Source organism: Lithobates pipiens, unplaced genomic scaffold (genome assembly GCF_037356315.1).
Source record: "Lithobates pipiens isolate NorthernLeopardFrog02 unplaced genomic scaffold, aLitPip1_a1.2 Scaffold_28, whole genome shotgun sequence".
Classification (NCBI taxonomy): Eukaryota; Metazoa; Chordata; class Amphibia; order Anura; family Ranidae; genus Lithobates; species Lithobates pipiens.
The window spans coordinates 204319321-204338978 of NW_027507789.1; the positions used below are offsets into that span (position 1 = coordinate 204319321).

The 19658-nt window shown below is 42.9% G+C and overlaps 1 protein-coding gene across 3 annotated transcripts in view; it reads left to right on the plus strand.

The window, feature by feature from the left end:
• The window catches only part of SLC17A9 (solute carrier family 17 member 9), a 36464-nt gene that overhangs the window by 3155 nt on the left and 13651 nt on the right, over nt 1–19658 (plus strand). Inside the window, exons 1-5 of one of the 3 annotated variants that reach the window (XM_077460331.1) lie at nt 2733–2802; nt 10798–10995; nt 12122–12261; nt 13770–13869; nt 17463–17584. In XM_077460331.1, coding sequence (XP_077316457.1) covers nt 10817–10995; nt 12122–12261; nt 13770–13869; nt 17463–17584 — 541 coding nt within the window. In that variant the 5' untranslated portion in view covers nt 2733–2802; nt 10798–10816. Of the gene's footprint in view, nt 1–2732; nt 2803–10797; nt 10996–12121; nt 12262–13769; nt 13870–17462; nt 17585–19658 lie in introns of those variants that run through there. The other 2 variants (XM_077460330.1, XM_077460332.1) reach the window with 2 other exon arrangements.

The following is a 19658-nucleotide window of genomic DNA, read 5'->3' on the forward strand; positions in this document are numbered from 1 at the left end:
GCGGACAGGGTAGCAGGAGGTGGTTAGCGGCGGCGGACAGGGTAGCAGGAGGTGGTTAGCGGCGGCGGACAGGGTAGCAGGAGGTGGTTAGCGGCGGGGGACAGGGTAGCAGGAGGTGGTTAGCGGCGGCGGACAGGGTAGCAGGAGGTGGTTAGCGGCGGCGGACAGGGTAGCAGGAGGGGTATTTTTCTTTTTTTTTTCTTTACAGGACTAGATTAGGCTTAGAATGTGGCACAGTGTACAGTAGGTTTAGAGTTTTTTTGGCTAAACTTCTGCTTTAAGCACATAGGGGGTTATTCCACTTTGCACTGCAAGTGCACTTGGAAGTAAAGTCGCTGTAGATCCGAGGGGGACATGCAAGGAAAATAAAAAGCAGCATTTTAGCTTGCACGTGATTGGATGATAAAATCAGCAGAGCTTCCCCTCATTTTAGATCTACCCCTCAGATTTCAGACTTCCAAGTGCACTTTCAGTGTAAAGTGGATTTGTCTTTTGTAAATAACCCCCATAGTGTCCATAACATTTGCTTAACTGGAGTAAAAAAGAACAGAAATAGAACTTCTGCTGATTGGATTACCCCCCGCCCCCCCCCCCCCCCCCCTCTACATTTGGCACCTTTCAGGGGGGGAGCAGATACCTGTCAAATCCAGGTATTTGCTCCCACTTCCACTTGGCATAGATAAACTACAATGTTTCCCTTAGGATGTCGGCACCTGCACCCGGAGCCGAGGGATGGGCCGGCTTCGGTTGCTGACGTTGCTGGCTTCCTGGACAGGTATATGTCCTTTTGTTTAAAGTCGGCAGCTGCAGTATTTGTAGCTGCTGACATTTAATTATTTTTTCCCCAGGCAGAACACTTACACGGGCCTCGATAATTCTCATTGTTACCTGAGATCAACTAGGGAACCTCCCACCAGTTGCCAGGGGGTGCAAGGTTATCTTGTCTATTGTGTATCGTGGAAAGTCCGTGCTATCCCCAATCGAAATGAAAAGTGGAAAATAAATATATAAAAATATGTGAAAATTAAATGTATGTGATAGTGCTGCAATCTACATAAAAAAACAGAATATTCAGTTTATACACGTGTGTAAAGATAGAAATAGATGCGTTACTAATTCATTTGTGCAGACTACATATTATCTGAGCTACACCCGTGGTAGGAAACAATAAGTGCACTGGTGTTGAATAAACAAATGTGCCGCTACGTGCACAATGAAACAAATTAACTAATTGGCATGAGCACAGATTTAGGTTAAGACAAGGAGTTGGAACAACAAAAATGATACAAAGATAGATCAGCACACATGAACTATTCTAATCATAAAACATAATGCAATTCACAGAAAAGTCCAAAAATGTGCAATACAAGTCCATTGGCAATAACTCATTGTTAAAGTGGGAGTAAACCAAGTTTCAAAAAACACTTACATTCCTGGCATGCCAAAAATGCTAACTTTCACATTGGTTGTGCTCTCAACCAAACTTTCAAACCATCCAATGGCTGGTTTCATAACTGATCACATGAGCAGCATTATGGCAGTTGAAGAATCATTAGAGGCCAAGATGGCAGCTTCCTTGACTGAAAACGATAGATGGGTTTACTTCCAATTTAAGACTCCAACAAAGGTGCTTTCTTCACATTGAAACTCCTCAAATGGCAGTGAAGGAATAATAAAAGCCAGATGGCCTCTTACCAGACAAGTTGGATCTCTGTTATGGAGATCTAATAGGCATAAAGCAGGAGAGATCACTCATGCAGAGCCAGCAAGGACATCCATCCAGATCCACTCCTCCATTACTGGGGCCGACCTCCAGTGCACTCCATGGAATCCACACTTATAAAAAAAGGCAGTTTCAATAGGAACATCATAGGAAAAAAAGAAAAGTGCTCCATAGCGTGATGTGTTTAAAATTCAAGTTTGTTTATTCAACAACCACGGCACAGCACTCTAAAACTTTAAAACATAAAAATGCAGGCACCTTCTAAACAGCAAACGCTTCTAGGAACCAAAAAAAAGACGAAAGAACACAGCTGCGTTTCGCGCCAGTTGGCTGGGGCGCGATGTGTGACAACATACACCGTACTAGCGCCACCCGACGCTGTGTTTCTCCGCATTAGGCCTCCACAGGCAAAGGAGGCTAGGACTGGACGTCTCACACCAAGTGCCCTATGTACCTCAGCAGGAGCGTGACACCGGAAATGGGACCGGACAAAACTTTTCAATCCCATATCCGAGTCGGTAAAATAGAAAGCAACCCATCCCCCTCAGCCAGCGATATAATTCTCTATCGCCGCATGAGGAGAGCGGCAACCCCATGCTTCCAATCATGTCTCCATCTGGAAACATCACAGTTTGTACATATACTCATATCTATACAACATAACATAACATCATAGCGCTACATCTACCCCAATGTTTTTGCAATTAATGTTTAGTTATACAGTACATGACAAGTGAATTAAAATGACATAAAATTATGACATATACCACAGACTTGTCACCACATGCAACTTTGTTCCTACTTGTACCTTTATATTAAACAGACAGTACCATCATATTTCCACATATTCGGCATACATCATAGCACCTGATGACGGGCATCGCAGTACCTAATGCAGACCGTTAAGCCAAGTGCATCTTATGTTAAAACTAAGATAAAACTCAAATAAAAAAAATCAATTAATATATTTTTTAAAATGTTTAAACAGGAAGACTTATCAAATGTACCTATGGGCTTATCACAAGGATTGGAGGACCAAAGGACTCTGAGACTTGCTCCTCCCCACATGACTAATTCCGGTAAACTCGTATTTTTTTTTGGTTCCTAGAAGTGTTTGCTGTTTAGAAAGTGCCTGCGTTTTTATGTTTTTAAAGTTTTAAAGTGCTGTGGTGCAGTGCTGTGCCGTGGTTTTTGAATAAACAAACTTGAATTTTAAACACATCACGCTATGAAGCACTTTTCTTTTTTCCTATTGCCCTATACACACGGTTGGACTTTCCGGGCGAAAAATGTGCGATCGGACCATGTTGTTGGAAATTCCGATTGTGTGTGGGCTCTATCGGACTTTTTCCGTCGGAATTTCCAACACACAAAGTTTGAGAGTAGGATCTAAAATTTTCTGACAACAAAATCTGATTGTTTAAATTCCGATTGTGTGTAGATAATTCTGACGGACAAAGTGCCACGCATGCTCAGAATAAATTGAGACAAAAGCAATTGGCTACTGCCCTCTTTATAGTCCCGTTGTATGTGGTTTATGCCACCTCATTCCGAACAATCAGATATTCCGACGACTTTGTGGGACCGTGTGTGTGTGTGCAAGACAAGTTTGGGCCAAAATCCGTTGGAAAAAATCCTACGGATTTTGTCGTCGGAATGTCCGACCGTGTGTACAGGGTGAATGATGTTCCTATTGAAACTGCCTTATTTATAAGTGTGGATTCCATGGAGTGCACTGGAGGTCGGTCCCAGTAATGGAGGAGTGTATCTGGATGGATGTCCTTGCTGTGTGTGCCTGAGTGATCTCTCCTGCTTTATGCCTATTAAATCTCCATAACAGAGATCCGACTTGTCTGGTAAGAGGCCATCTGGCTTTTATTATTCCTTCACTGCCATTTGAGGAGTTTCATTGTGAAGAAAGCACCTTTGTTGGACTGTTATCAATGAGTTATTGCCAATGGATGTGTATTGCACTTTTTTGTGAATAGCATTATATTTTATGATTAGAATAGTTCATGTGTGCTGATCTATCTTTGTATCATTTTTTTTTTTTTTGTTTCAATTCCTTGTCTTATCCTAAATCTGTGCTCATGCCAGTTAGTTAATTTGTTTCATTGTGCACGTAGCGGCACATGTTTTTATTCAACAGTGCACTTATTGTCTGCACGAATTAACCATCTTGTTTATTGTCCATTAATGCAGAAACTGCCCACCTGGGCGTGGCAGGTGGGTACAGGTTGCCCCCTACCAAATTTGTGACAAGGAGTGCTGGCTTATCCTTAGTCTGCTGTATCATGCAGATGACTTCTTCTGAGCTTTCTCCCAAGGTATGATATATTAGTCTCTGTGGGGGCGATCGGCTTGCTTCATTGGTGGTTCCTGCGATGCAGTAGGTTCGGCCTCATCCATTTCCATTGCTATCTGCATGTGATACTGATCCGTCTTGACATCTTGTGCTGTGGGTGACACTGCAAGGTCCTTTAGGGCCTCTAGTGGTGGACTTTGAAGAGAGCGGTCTGGCATCTCAGATCTGGGTTTTTACCGCGTCAGTTGTTTGGTTAAACCAGACACCGTTTTTGGTGAAGAAGGCCACAGCCAGTTGATGCTGAATCCCTTCTTCCTCACTGTCCTCACTGTCCTCTTCATCTGTGCTTGAAACAGTGCCTTAAAACCGAGTTAATGGATGAGGTCTGCAAGAAACAGTCCTAGTAGGACTATTATCAGTCTGTGAGGATGTCCGAACTGCTTCTGCTATGAGCAAGAGATGATTGCGATGCCATATCTTTAATGGGTTCCTTTTCCCTTCTGAGCGGATCTAGTTTTTATGTCCCTGAGGCGCCCAGATTTTTCAGCAATAGCCCCAGGCTGCAAGTTTTTGTTTTAAGGTCAAAGTTGTTTTTGTTGGGCATTGGAGGCCCCCAGAGCTTTTTGGTATGCTGTTTTAAAATTCTTTCTTAAGTGAGCTACATATCCTCGGTGACAGGTTATTGACATCTGATCTAATCAAGTGCAAAAGGCCAGTTTGACAGATAGTCAATCTTCCCTCCCGAGTCCCGAACATCAGCAGATGCAGTGACTGGCCTGTAACATCATTTTCAGTGCGATTCTAAGCATGTACTGCAACGTGCCTGTTCTAATGGTGTTTATTTTTGTTTGAGAGTCCCAACGATGTCTGAAGGGTGCAGTTGAATTGTCCCAGCTGAGTGTCCCCTTGAGGATGATAGGTGTTTTTTTTCCTTGTGTTCTGAATTCCTAGCAGATCTAACGGTCTTGATGAGCTTATTCTCAAAGTCTGTTCATCGATCGTAATCCATACAATGGATTGAGGCAGGCCACAATGGACATACAACTTTTGCACAAGAAATTTGGCTACAGTTGAGGATTGTTAGTCTTTGGTAGGAAATGCCTAGGCTTACCGGGTAGAGCGGTTGGTTACTACAAGGACATTTCTTTGGCCATTCGAGTCAGGTTCCAGGCACAGGAAAACAATGCACACCAATTCCATTGGCCTTGGCTTTGGAGAAGGCTCATGGGTGAAGCTTTGATTGGTAAAGTATTTCACTGGTCACACCTTTAAGCAAAAATAACAGTAGCCCTCCATTTTGAGTTCAATAGTGGTCTCTGAGAAGCTTGAAAGTCCTGGGCCTAGGTGGCCATGCTCATAAAGTACAGCTGTTAATATGGACGCTGTGTATTTCTGCCATTTATCGTTGGGGTTGTCCATGGGTCTCCCCTGAATCAGCCCCAATTAATTCCATGGATGGTCCTGTCAACACTGACTGGCTCAAAAAAAAAAGTCTATTTTATAAGTATCAGCATTTTTTTTTTTTTCATTTAAAAGTTTTTATTGAGCACAACAGACAGGGCAAAAAAAGTCCAACGGCATATAATTGTACATTAGAAAAGGGATAATGAGTACAGCTATAACAATATAGCAACCGCTATCCTGGGCCTAATGAATCGGTGGTTAAGTCTCAGCATTTTTATCGGGGTGTGTTGACAACTGTGTTGCTTGGGTGGAAGTTCCAGTGTAAAACCACAAGCACCAACATAACATTAATCGCCTGCTAGATTTGTAGATCCACTTTATTTGGAGACCAAACTGGATTTTTCCCTAAATATTTACTTGTGTTTTATGAATTTTTTTAGTAAATGTCTTAAAACATTTTTTTACCCAGATTTTTGTTACAATGGAACTACTTTACTTAGTGCCATAAAGAAGACGGATTACATAAGAGGATTGTTAAAGTAAATGGCTGTGACAGCTGATCTCTACAAACCTGCAGGAGGGCTCATAGAAGGGGATCTGTAGTCCTGTTCATGTATGTCTGTATTTTAGCAATACTTTGGCCCCAGGCTGCAAATCTTGTATTTCTACTTTTGAGGTCATATTTCATTTTATTTTGTTGACCTCGGGCATTGGAGGCCCCCAGACCCGTTTTTCATATGCTTTTTTTCAAATTCTTTAAGTGATTTACAGGTTCTTAGCGATGTTACTGACATCTGATCTAAGGAAGTGCCAAAGGCCAGATGGACAGGTAGTCAGTCTTCCCTCCCGGACATCAGCATGTAGAGTAAATAACCTGTAACGTCATTTTCAGAGCAATTCTAAGCATGGACTACAGCTGCAATGTGCCTGTTCTAATGCTCTTTTCTTTTTGGCTGAGAAAGTCCCAAGCACTTCTATTAAGGTGTGGTTGAATCATTCTGGCTGGGTGTCCCCTAGAGCAGGGATGTCCAAACTTTTTTCAAACAGGGCCAGATTTGATGAACTGAACATGCGCGAGGGCCGACCATTTTACCTGACATTCTTTGAACCACTAAAATTCGGTCTAAGTGTGTTCATCCGAGCACCAATACACTGCCCACCATTGCCGGGAATGCAGCGCCCACTGCAGCACCCACCATTGCCGGGAATGCAGCACCCACCATTGCCGGGAAGGCAGCACCCACCATTGCCGGGAAGGCAGCACCCACCATTGCCGGGAAGGCAGCACCCACCATTGCCGGGAAGGCAGCACCCACCATTGCCGGGAAGGCAGCACCCACCATTGCAATTGCCAGGAATGCAGCCACTATTACCATCAGTGCAGCCATGGAGGGCAGGACCAGCCCCAAAGACATCCTACAGGAGAACTTTCTGTTTACACAACGGCCTCTTTAAGAGAAAGTCCCGCCTCCTCTGATGGACAGAACAGTCGTCCAATGGCAGAGGTGGGACTTCCTATTACAGCTGCCGTGTAAACAGGAAATTCTACTCCTGTGTGCACGGCAATCGTCCCGCCTCCTCCCTCCGAGGCAGCCGGACTATATATCTTTTGTGACCCCCGGCGCTGGGAGATCGCCGGGGGCCACAAAAGATGAATATGTTTAAATAACCAGACGGGCCATTCAAAACCGGGCCGTGGGCCGCGATTGGCCCACGGGCCGGACTTTGGACATGCCTGCCCTAGATGAAAGTTAGTTCTTCTGAATACCTTAGCAGATCTAACAGTCTTATGATGAGCTTACTCTTGAAGTCTCCAAAAAACACAGGAAATTTCCCCAGGGGTTTTTTAGCAGCAAAGAGTTGGTATGAGAATAATTGATGTAAAAAAAAATGATTTATCTAACAGACAATAGTAATTCCAAATGAACAATAATACATCAACCATATAAGTAGTGCGACAAAAGCATACATGGAACATCACTCGTAGCAAAAAAACACTCTATGTACAGGCATGGTTTGCCAATTGTATTTGTAACATATGTATCCACATGAAAAACCCCGATGCATTTCGACCCTTGCAATTTCCGGTCTCTTCAGGGGGGTTTATATTCTAGGAAAATTGGCATAAAAAAAAAAAAAGATTTTTATGCCAAATTGCCAATTAATTTCCAAATCTAAATGCACCACGGTCTTTACTAGACTAGACAACTGTGCAGGAATTATTAGAGCAATTTTTAAAAGAATATAAATTGAGCAGAGCAGAAAAATAACATAATGCTTGCAGGAGGATCACATGCCATGCGGTATTCTTATTCAGCAAAGTGCAAACAAAAGTAAATGGTCTGCTCTGTGCTTGTTACTCTAAGTAATTTGCTGGCAAAGACATTTTTACAAATCTTTTTTGCATTTTAGTGTAAATATGAGATGTGAGGACTTTTTGACCCCAGATCTAATATTTAAAGTGGAAGTAAACCCCCCCTATCGTTTTCAGCCAAGGAAGCTGCCATCTTTGCCTCTGTTTAATCTTCAACTGCTATGGTGCTGCACATGTGATTCGTTATGACACCAGCCATTGGATGGTTTGATTGGCTGAGAGCACAGCCAATGTGCAGTTAGCATTCCCGGCGTGCCCTTTTTTTTTTTTTTTTTAACTGTTTAAATCAATGGGTTTACTTCCACTTTAAGAGGACCTGTCATGCTTTTTTCTATTACTAGGGATGATTACATTCCTTGTAATATGAATAAAACTGACACCATTTTTATTTTATTTTTTAAAACTGTGAAAAAATAAATATAATAAATAAGAAAACTTTTTTTTTTTTTAAAGAACCCAGTCCCGACGAACTTGCATGCACAAGCGAACGCATACGCGAGTACTGCACCGTCTCGTGACACTATGGGTGGAAGGAAGGGGAATACAGGGGACGGATTGGGTGGATTATGTAAGGGGCGTGGTTTCTGAGAAGTGGGGGGGCAAAAATGATGGGCGGAGTCAGTAATTCCCCCCCCCCATCCAAAAACTTCACCTGCCACCACTGGTAGCACCCCTGAACTCTGCACTCTGTATATAGAGCACCTATGAACTCTGTACCCCTGAACTCTGTACTTAGCGCACCTATGAACTCTGCATTCTGTGCGTAATGAACCCCTGAACTTTGCACTCTGTGTACATAGCAACCTATGCACTCTGTACTTAGCACACCTATGAACTCTGCACTCTGTGTGTAGTGAACCCCTGATCTCTGTACGTAGCGCACCCCTGAACTCAGCACTCTGTACGTAGTGCACCTCTGCACTCTGTGCGTAGCGCATCCCAGATCTCTGCACATAGCGCATCCCTGAATGCTGCACCTTGAGCGTAGTGCGCCCCTGAACTCCACACGTGCACTCCTGTTAATTATTGATCCTCCCACTGTTAGTGCAGTTTGGCCACACCCATCTTTCCATGAGGTTCGGGGGGGGGGGGCAGCTGGCTGAGTTCCTGCAAAAAAAGTTCTATATTGTACAACCCGTCCTTTGAGGACAACCATAATGCTGATATGGCCTGCAGTGAAATTGAATTTGACACCTCTGCTTTAAGCCCTCCAATAATAAATGGAAAAGGGAAATGAAAGCGGTCATGCTTAAACAGCTGCTGAATAGTCATTCTAATATGTTGCATTTTCTGTTCTAATTATGAGACTTCCTCAAATATAAAACAGAGATAGGCACTTCCCTGATCTATCCCCATGTACCTATGCTGGTTTTGTCTGCGATGGGGTGCCTCTTGCAGATTTTCTCACCGTTGTCACCATGACAGGAAGTGAGGGTAAATCTCTCTTAGGCCTGATTCACATCTATGCATTTTTAGTGCTTTTTGCATTTTGCAGATTTGCACTACAGTCCATTTAACATGATTTCCTACGGAACACGCTCTGTAGTGCAAATCTGCAAAAAGCACTAAAAATGCCATAGGTGTGAATCCAGCCTTAGGGAGCCCCGGAAAGCAGGAAAAACCTGACCGTGAGTCTAATTGTTTCCACACCATCTAAAAGTTAAAAAAAGATTTGGCTGGGTGTTGGCCTTGTAATGTCCGCCCAATTTATGACCCACAGGTCACACGTCTCTCTTTTAATGATCGGGAGGTGGATGGACTGGATTCATATCATGGAACCACTGTGATTGACAGCCAATCACAGTAGCCGCATAATTAGGCACACCTTCCCATGACCCCACCCGGGAATAATGGCCCAGTTTAACCATTTCTCACCCGTTCACAGCACATTTATTGTGAGCAGGTGGCAGCTGCAGGCACATCAGCGTGCATGTACATCACTGGCTGCTTTCAGGTTTTTAGGTGCACGTGCCCGCGCCCCTCCTGACCCCTTTCTTTCCTTTTCTTTCCTTTTCTTTCCTTTCCTTTTCTTTCCTTTTCTTTCCTTTTCTTTCCTTTTCTTTCCTTTTCTTTCCTTTTTCTTTCCTTTTCCTTTTTTTTTTTTTTTCCTTTTTCGAAATATCAGGTGTCTAAACAGACCCCTGATGGCACACATTTGAGGCAGAGAAAGGGACCGAGTACAGATTCCCCAATGCCTTTCTCTGCAGCCTCAGCTACACTGAACAGTGAATGAATGCCAATTGCTCTAGGGTTTCCTGTTCATTGACAAACTGAAGCATAGTAAACACAATTTACTAGGCATCGGTGATGAATGAACACAGTGAGTGATCGGTACCAATTGCTCCCTGTGTTCATTTAGGAAAGGAAGGGGCTGATCCACAAGACATATATTTCATGCCTCGCAACCCCCCCCCCCCCCCCCACACTCTCCATCCAGAAACATCCCCCTGTGTGCCCTCAGCAGCTGCTGGTGGGAGAGGAGAGTAGGGAAGCCAGCAGCACTTCTGGGAAGGAGGTGGGTGCACACAGGAGCTTGGACAGCAGGGTAGTGAGGACGCAGATAATCCCCCTGCAGTGCTGCCGGTGGAAGAAAGGGGAGAAGGCGGCAGAGCTACAGGGGGGGGCCCACAATAGTTGCCAATAAGGCAGGGCAGTCTTCGCTTCTGCTCAGCAGGTGCCCAGGCCCCCCCTTTTGAACTGATGGGGCCTGGGCCCAGGACAGGCTGGCTGGCTGTACTGCCTTATCCGCGGGCCCTGTGTTTCAGGCCTGCTCAGCTATGTCTTGCTGAGAAATGGCCGCACACAAAAGCAAAAAAAATAATAAAAATCTGAGTGGCCACTATACTTGACAGACCATAAAGAAAACGTGGAAATGGTGGATTGTATAAAAATTGATCAGTGTTCTGTGAGCTATATTTTATACATTGTAAATTTTGGATGTGATGTGTCATTTTGGGATATTGAAAGAAATGGTTGGTTCTGTGTTGGCAGGTGGGAGGCTCGGCTCTGGATGTTCACCCTCCTGGCGGGGACGTGCTTCCTGTACTGCGCTCGCTCCAGTTTGCCCATCTGCGCGGTGTCGATGAGCGAGCAGTTTGGATGGAACAAGAAGCAGACCGGATTGGCTCTGAGCAGCTTCTTCTGGGGCTACTGCCTGACTCAGATCGCCGGAGGTCACCTGAGCGACAAGTGAGTAGCTGGAACCAAACAACAAACTTAGCACTGTAGGGGGCGCCCTTGTGGCCAGGTTTTGTTTTCATTACTATAGCTTGCAGAATATTCCCACCATGATGGGGGAAAAAGTTTTCCCTTCTTTATGAACTGATTTTTTAAATCTTTTATTATTTGTTTAAAAAAAAAAATGTACAAATAAGTATGAAATATATTCATGATCAAACACACATTTTATTTATTATTATTTAGTACTGTTATTAATAATTTTAATAATTTATTATTATTATATCGTGTGTGTGTGTGTGTGTGTGTATATATATATATATATATATATATATATATATATATATATATATATATATATATATATATATATATATATATATATATATATATATATATATATATATATAATATTTTTTTATTTATTTTTTCACGCTTGAAGGCACCAACCCACTAGAACTTAAAAAAGTGGCATGTCTCTACTAATATGAATCAGTCTGCAGTGTGTGTAATCTGATCTCCCTGCTGTAGGAAGCTGCTTTTCCTACCTTTTCAGATCACTACTGCACGCACTCTACACATTTGGCATGTTAAATGGGGGGGGGGGGGGATCCATATAATATATTATATAATAATATTTTCTTAATAAAAAATAACGTGGTGCCAAATTTTAAATATTTCCATATGTAAAAGTGTCTGGAAGGGAGCTGTATGGGGTATATGTATAATAATCGTCTTAAAGATCTGTACTGGAACAACAAATGATCGCTGTATTGTTTGTAATATGATCATTTCCTGGGATAATCAGCTCCATCTAGTGACCATAATGTGGTATTGTTGTCAATTGAGGTATATTGTAAAAAATACTGTATTATGACCAGTAGATGGAGCTGCCAATCATAAGAGATAATCATGTTACAAACGATAAAAGGATAATTCATGCATCTGTGTGAAAGCCTAAATTGTGTTTTAACTTTTGTAACGAGTTTGAACTTGTATTGACCATTCTACCCTAGATACATGAAAGGGAGAGAATAGATGGCTGCTGGGATAACCTCACCCAGTTCTTAGTTGTGGGTTGGGGGGGTTGTGTATCATGTCCTCTTCCTGCTGATAACATTCTGTCTCCCCTCTCTAGAGTCGGCGGGGAAAGAGTCCTCCTGGTGTCCGCTCTGCTATGGGGGCTCATCACAATTGTTACCCCTCTGGCCGCTCGTGCCACCACAGCGTCCCTCTACCTGGTCAGTTTTCTACGCTTCCTAATGGGACTGTTACAAGGTGAGACATGGGCACACAGGATTTTTGGGGCAGGGATAATGGTAAAGGGGTCCTCCCATCCGCTCCCCATCTTTTTGTTACATTGTAGTAATCCCCATCAGTCATGATCCCACCAGATGCCTTGTCATGTCTAGAGGTAGCAAAATGCACCATGGGCCAAGGAAATTCCTCTGTATTGGTAGACCTGTGATGTGCTGGGGGGGGGGGGTGGGTGGCACACTGACCAGCATCTTGAATTGAATTTGACTTTCTGGTGTGACTGAGCCATCTCCAGGTGCCCATTTATCACAAGTGGACGCTAATGCCATGCATCTCCTTACCACTTTCCTCATCACTTAGATCTATCTTTTCTGTCCCTCTGATTTGTCATCACAAGTCTGATTCAGTGTAAACATTGCTTTGTTTATTCAGTCTGTCTGCACAGTGCCAAGAGTAATAAGGCTGCAGACCAGGACTTAGGTAGCCATCTGTTCCACAGTCAACGTCTCAAGTGCAAGGAGCCCTAAATAGTAGGGTTGCACCAATACTAGTATTATCGGTGCTGATACCAAGTATTTGCACAAGTATCAGTACTCGTACAAATGGACCGATACCTTAAACCAGGGATATGCAATTAGCGGACCTCCAGCTGTTGCAAAACTACAAGTCCCATCATGCCTCTGCCTCTGGGTGTCATGCTTGTGGCTGTCAGTCTTGCTATGCATCATGGGACTTGTAGTTCTGCAACAACTGGAGGTCCGCTAACTGCATATCCCTGCTCTAGGGTATCCCAGATGTACAGAAGGGAGACTTACTTTGCATGTAAACAAACAAGATATTTGGGGATTCTGACCAAATCCTTTTGGGTGGAGCACCCCACTCCCTCATTAAGTACCTCTCATTAGTGACCACCAACATTGTTTCTTTTTTAATCTTTGTTCCTTAATCTGCAGATCAAAGGGATAAACAAATGTTCCTCTGTTTAATCCCTTAATTTACTCTAATCAGCATTAATTAACTCCCTATTCTCCTCCATTTAATTATTATTTTTTTCTTCTTTTGTTCACGTCTATTTTATAAACGATAGACAATTAAAACTTTTTTTTGTTTGCTTCATTAGTGAATATAATATAATAATTTATTATATAATATTATATTATTTTTAGTGAATATTTTTACACATCTATATTAACACATATTTACACATTTCACATTGAAAAATAAAATACAATCAGCGCAAAGAGCAAATGGACAAAATAAAATGCAGCTGAACACTGAAAGACTTTTCACATAATCCAAAAGTCAATATTATACAAAGGAGTGCAGCGCAATATCAAGGCTCAATAAAACATTTCAAATGTAATAAAAAAAGTGCATATAAATACAAAAATGAAGCTAAAACACAGAAGGTGGACTAACCTTCGCATTAAGCAAAGAAAAATTTCTCACTACTACTTCTTTGCTTACTGGGATTGTTAGTCCACCTTCTGTATACTATGTAACAATAATTCTTTGTATTTATCTTCTAGGAGTTCACTTTCCATCTTTAAGCAGCGTGTTCGCTGTGCGAGTCCGTGACAAGGAACGTGGATTCTTCTGCAGCTTTGTTGGCTGTGGCTCCCAGTGCGGGTAAACTGGACTTTTGAAATCTGTCTTTTCCAATTTTACATCTCATCTACATTTCCCTCTGGGGTTTCCCTCCATGGCTCATTCTTTTACTTATGTTTTTTTTTTAGAGGACTAGTGCTGGTCTTTCTCTTCTGAATCTAGTGCTGGTCTTTCTCTTCTGAATCTAGTGCTGGTCTTTCTCTTCTGAATCTAGTGCTGGTCTTTCTCTTCTGAATCTAGTGCCGGTTTTTCTCTTCTGAATCTAGTGCCGGTCTTTCTCTTTTGAATCTACTGCTGGTCTTTCTCTTCTGATTCTAGTGCCGGTCTTTCTCTTCTGAATCTAGTGCTTGCAGTATAATTAATAAAACTCGTGGGAGGTTCCAGGGGAAGCAGTATCAATTTGATCTGCTACAAAAACGTAAAAATCTGAGGAAAACCGAAAGTGTATCTCATCTAAATCTAGTGCTGGTCTTTCTCTTCTGATTCTGGTGCAGGTTTTTCTCTTCTGAATCTAGTGCTGGTCTTTCTCTTCTGAATCTAGTGCCGGTCTTTCTCTTCTGAATCTAGTGCCGGTCTTTCTCTTCTGAATCTAGTGCCGGTCTTTCTCTTCTGATTCTAGTGCCGGTCTTTCTCTTCTGAATCTAGTGCCGGTCTTTCTCTTCTGATTCTAGTGCCGGTCTTTCTCTTCTGAATCTAGTGCCAGTCTTTCTCTTCTGAATCTAGTGCCGGTCTTTCTCTTCTGATTCTAGTGCCGGTCTTTCTCTTCTGATTCTAGTGCCGGTCTTTCTCTTCTGATTCTAGTGCCGGTCTTTCTCTTCTGATTCTAGTGCCGGTCTTTCTCTTCTGAGTCTAGTGCTTGCAGTATAATTAATAAAACTCGTGGGAGGTTCCAGGGGAAGCAGTATCAATTTGATCTGCTACAAAAACGTCAAAATCTGAGGAAAACCGAAAGTGTATCTCATCTAAATCTAGTGCTGGTCTTTCTCTTCTGATTCTGGTGCTGGTCTTTCTCTTCTGATTCTGGTGCAGGTTTTTCTCTTCTGAATCTAGTGCTGGTCTTTCTCTTCTGAATCTAGTGCTGGTCTTTCTCTTCTGAATCTAGTGCTGGTCTTTCTCTTCTGAATCTAGTGCTGGTCTTTCTCTTCTGAATCTAGTGCTGGTCTTTCTCTTCTGAACCTAGTGCCGGTCTTTCTCTTCTGAACCTAGTGCCGGTCTTTCTCTTCTGAACCTAGTGCCGGTCTTTCTCTTCTGAACCTAGTGCCGGTCTTTCTCTTCTGATTCTAGTGCCGGTCTTTCTCTTCTGATTCTAGTGCCGGTCTTTCTCTTCTGATTCTAGTGCCGGTCTTTCTCTTCTGATTCTAGTGCCGGTCTTTCTCTTCTGATTCTAGTGCCGGTCTTTCTCTTCTGATTCTAGTGCCGGTCTTTCTCTTCTGAGTCTAGTGCTTGCAGTATAATTAATAAAACTCGTGGGAGGTTCCAGGGGAAGCAGTATCAATTTGATCTGCTACAAAAACGTCAAAATCTGAGGAAAACCAAAAGTGTATCTCATCTAAATCTAGTGCTGGTGTTTCTCTTCTGATTCTGGTGCAGGTTTTTCTCTTCTGAATCTAGTGCTGGTCTTTCTCTTCTGAATCTAGTGCTGGTCTTTCTCTTCTGATTCTAGTGCTGGTCTTTCTCTTCTGATTCTAGTGCTGGTCTTTCTCTTCTGATTCTAGTGCTGGTCTTTCTCTTCTGAATCTAGTGCTGGTCTTTCTCTTCTGAATCTAGTGCTGGTCTTTCTCTTCTGAATTCAGTGCTGGTCTTTCTCTTCTGAATCTAGTGCTGGTCTTTCTCTTCTGAATCTAGTGCTGGTCTTTCTCTTCTGAATCTAGTGCTGGTCTTTCTCTTCTGAATCTAGTGCTGGTCTTTCTCTTCTGAATCTAGTGCTGGTCTTTCTCTTCTGAATCTAGTGCTGGTCTTTCTCTTCTGAATCTAGTGCTGGTCTTTCTCTTCTGAATCTAGTGCCGGTCTTTCTCTTCTGAATCTAGTGCTGGTCTTTCTCTTCTGAATCTAGTGCCGGTCTTTCTCTTCTGAATCTAGTGCCGGTCTTTCTCTTCTGAATCTAGTGCCGGTCTTTCTCTTCTGAATCTAGTGCCGGTCTTTCTCTTCTGAATCTAGTGCCGGTCTTTCTCTTCTGAATCTAGTGCTGGTCTTTCTCTTCTGAATCTAGTGCTGGTCTTTCTCTTCGGAATCTAGTGCTGGTCTTTCTCTTCGGAATCTAGTGCTGGTCTTTCTCTTCGGAATCTAGTGCTGGTCTTTCTCTTCGGAATCTAGTGCTGGTCTTTCTCTTCGGAATCTAGTGCTGGTCTTTCTCTTCGGAATCTAGTGCTGGTCTTTCTCTTCGGAATCTAGTGCTGGTCTTTCTCTTCGGAATCTAGTGCTGGTCTTTCTCTTCGGAATCTAGTGCTGGTCTTTCTCTTCGGAATCTAGTGCTGGTCTTTCTCTTCGGAATCTAGTGCTGGTCTTTCTCTTCGGAATCTAGCGCTGGTCTTTCTCTTCGGAATCTAGCGCTGGTCTTTCTCTTCGGAATCTAGCGCTGGTCTTTCTCTTGTGATCCTCTGGCGCTGGTCTTTCTCTTGTGATCCTCTAGCGCTGGTCTTTCTCTTGTGATCCTCTAGCGCTGGTCTTTCTCTTGTGATCCTCTAGCGCTGGTCTTTCTCTTGTGATCCTCTAGCGCTGGTCTTTCTCTTGTGATCCTCTAGCGCTGGTCTTTCTTTTCTTTCTTCTTGTCTCTTATTTGCACCTATCTGTAGGCCAGGGTAGTTTGTATGCCAATGAAGTCTGCCTAGCCCTAGGTGCAACTGCTCCACTGACATCCTCCTATCAAGGAATTTTTATATTTAAAAAAATCCTCCCACAAGCCTGCCCACTGTTTGCTTCAGGACCGAGGGCTACTAAAGTATAAATTTTACTTTAAAAAAAAAAAAAAAAGAAAATGTACATTTGCAAGTAAAAAAAAAAAAAGTGTGTGTTTGTTTTATTTTTGGTGCCATGCAGGTCTCCTCCAGATCTGTCAGGGTATCTTTTCATGCCTGTACATCCCGTATGGGCAGGAAGATTCATTGAACTACCACAGTGCTCGCAGTGCCATGGTAGTTCATTGAGAACTACAAGCCGAAATCTGCAAAGGCTGTTGGGACTTGTAGTTGCTTGTAGAGCTCTGTGCATGAATGACGTGCCCGTGTGGGCAGAACCCTGCACGGCCACGTTGATTTCAAAAAGCGACAGCTAGTATGGGGAACTTCTCCCCATATTGCTGTCACGGGGGGGGGGGGGGGGATCACGCAGTGACTACGGCATTGGGAACATATTAAAAAGGGGTGGAACATGTAACATGTTCCCAAAGGTGAACTTATCCTTTAAGAGGAGTACTGAGGCAGGGTGCTGTAATGTTTTCAGGAAGTTATGCACAGCACCTTGCTGGGACCTCCCACCAGCCATGATCTGGCTACATTGCATAAAGAAGCACAGAGGGACAAAATGATGTTGTCACTACAACTAAAATGGGGGAAGGCAAAAATAAGCAGTGATTGGTGTGTGTATTGCTGTATTCACACTCTGTCTCAATGTTGCAGGACACTGCTGATTGGAGGAGCTGGTTCTCTTCTTCAGGACTGGTACGGCTGGGATTATGTCTTTTATTTTGCTGGATTCCTTGCCCTAGTCTGGAGCTACTGCCTAGGCACCTACATGCAAAGTAAGAAGAAAAAAATATTACATCGCACACATGCAAAACTAACATTTACCTCCAGCAAGGCTTTTTAAAAACACCTAGACATTTTCAAAAAATATGGGGATTTGGTCACACCATATTGCTGTATGGGGCTTAAGCCCACTTACTGCGACAAAGTACCCCATGATTAGTGGGTCCTACACTATCCATAGACTAGGAGATCCTGCTTCTCTGAACCATGGGAGCTATACTCCTCTATACTCCTCTATACTCCTCTATATGGGAGAACATGAGGTCTCCACCATGACATTAGTGGTCACTAATGAGAAGTACTTAATGAGGGAGTGGGGTGCTCCACCCAAAAGGATTTGGTCAGAATCCCCAAATATCTTGTTTGTTTACATGCAGAGTAAGTCTCCCTTCTGTACATCTGGGATAATCTAGAGCAGGGATATGCAGTTAGCGGACCTCCAGCTGTTGCAGAACTACAAGTCCCATGAGGCATAGCAAGACTCTGACAGCCACAAGAATGACACCCAGAAGCAAAGGCATGATGGGACTTGTAGTTTTGGAACAGCTGGAGGTCCACTAATTGCAAATCTCTGCCCTAGAGGGAGTAGGACTAAAGCAGAGGGAAAATCTGCTGCAAATTTCAGCCAATCAAGGGTAATATTTCTTTTTTTGACTTGGCATGATAAAAAGAAACATGGAGTCTGGATGGTCATTAATAAGCCCATGTAATCATATCTCTAGCCAAAAACATTTATTTATTTACGGTAATTATTCTGGTCATGCCTGGATTTAACCCTGGGACAGCTTCAGATTGATCAGCGATGTTAAAGATCTGGAGAAAAGGCTGCTTCTGGCATCCTAGGGTGCTGCTGATTTGATTAGAAGACCCTTTAAACGCAATGGAACCCCTAAACCTGACTCGTGAAGTAAATGTAAACCCTAACTTGATAACATTTTAGCTTGCTAAAGCACTGTGCACCGTAAACAATTTTATAAAATGTAATATGTTTTTATCCTTTTTTTTTTTTTTTCCTGTCCTATGTTAACATCTCAGTGCTGATAATTGCCTACAGCTGCTTTTCAGCCACTTCCTACCTACATGCCCTCCAGCGATGGCTGCATGGCCTTTCACAGGGGCAGGTTTCCTGGTGGTGAGAAAAGTGGTCCATGGCTGTCTAATGTGTCAAAGGCCGCTACCGTTCTCTAGTAATGGTTAGGAGCCTGCAGGACCAGGTCCTGATCATGTGACCACTGTGACAGCTTATTGGGGACTGTGTGATCAGGCTGACCTGCCCATCCCATGGGCGTAACTGCCCAGTAAAATGGATGCCGTGGCTGGGTGGGAAGGGGTTAAAAATATATTGAAAATTACATTAACACTTTTTTTTTTTTTTTGTGTGATTGGGTCGGCTCTTTCACTGTCTATGGGGAAACCCCCAACTGCTTCCTTCAGTGTTGGCTGCCAAGCAATAGAGGAAAGGCAGCAATGGAAACCACAGAACAATGGTGTTCATATCTATAGTGGCTGATGGCCAGTCTTTGAAACTGCAGGAATGATTAAATCATGAATGATTAGATGCTGGATGGTGTGGAAGCTGTATAGGGCTGGGTCTATACCTTGAAGGCGGCTTCTAGTTGTAAAAGACTTTAGACGTTGCCTTGTAGATGGATGGCATGTGTACCCTAAATATGGCACTTCTGTATTGTGAATCGCGTTGGCACCACTGAAACTTGGATGTATGCTTTGTGAAACACAAAGGGACTCATTTATAATAAATGTGCAGAGCTAATAATCCTGCAAATCTGCATGTACATTCATTCTGTGTAAATGCCTCCAAAAAAAATAAAAATAAAAATGTTAAACTATTTTCTCTCCAACTCGGTTGCTTTTCATTCCGAAAAATACTGTGGATCAGGAAAATACCACAGTATAGCCACTAGATGGAGCTTATAGTCGTACAGTAGTTCAGTCTCTTTCAGACTTTTTAAACAGAGGAACCCTTTGAAATAACTTTCTGGTCTCAGAGAACCCTTGCTAAAAATTCCTATATAGACAACTGACACATTATGCTCAGTGGGACGAATG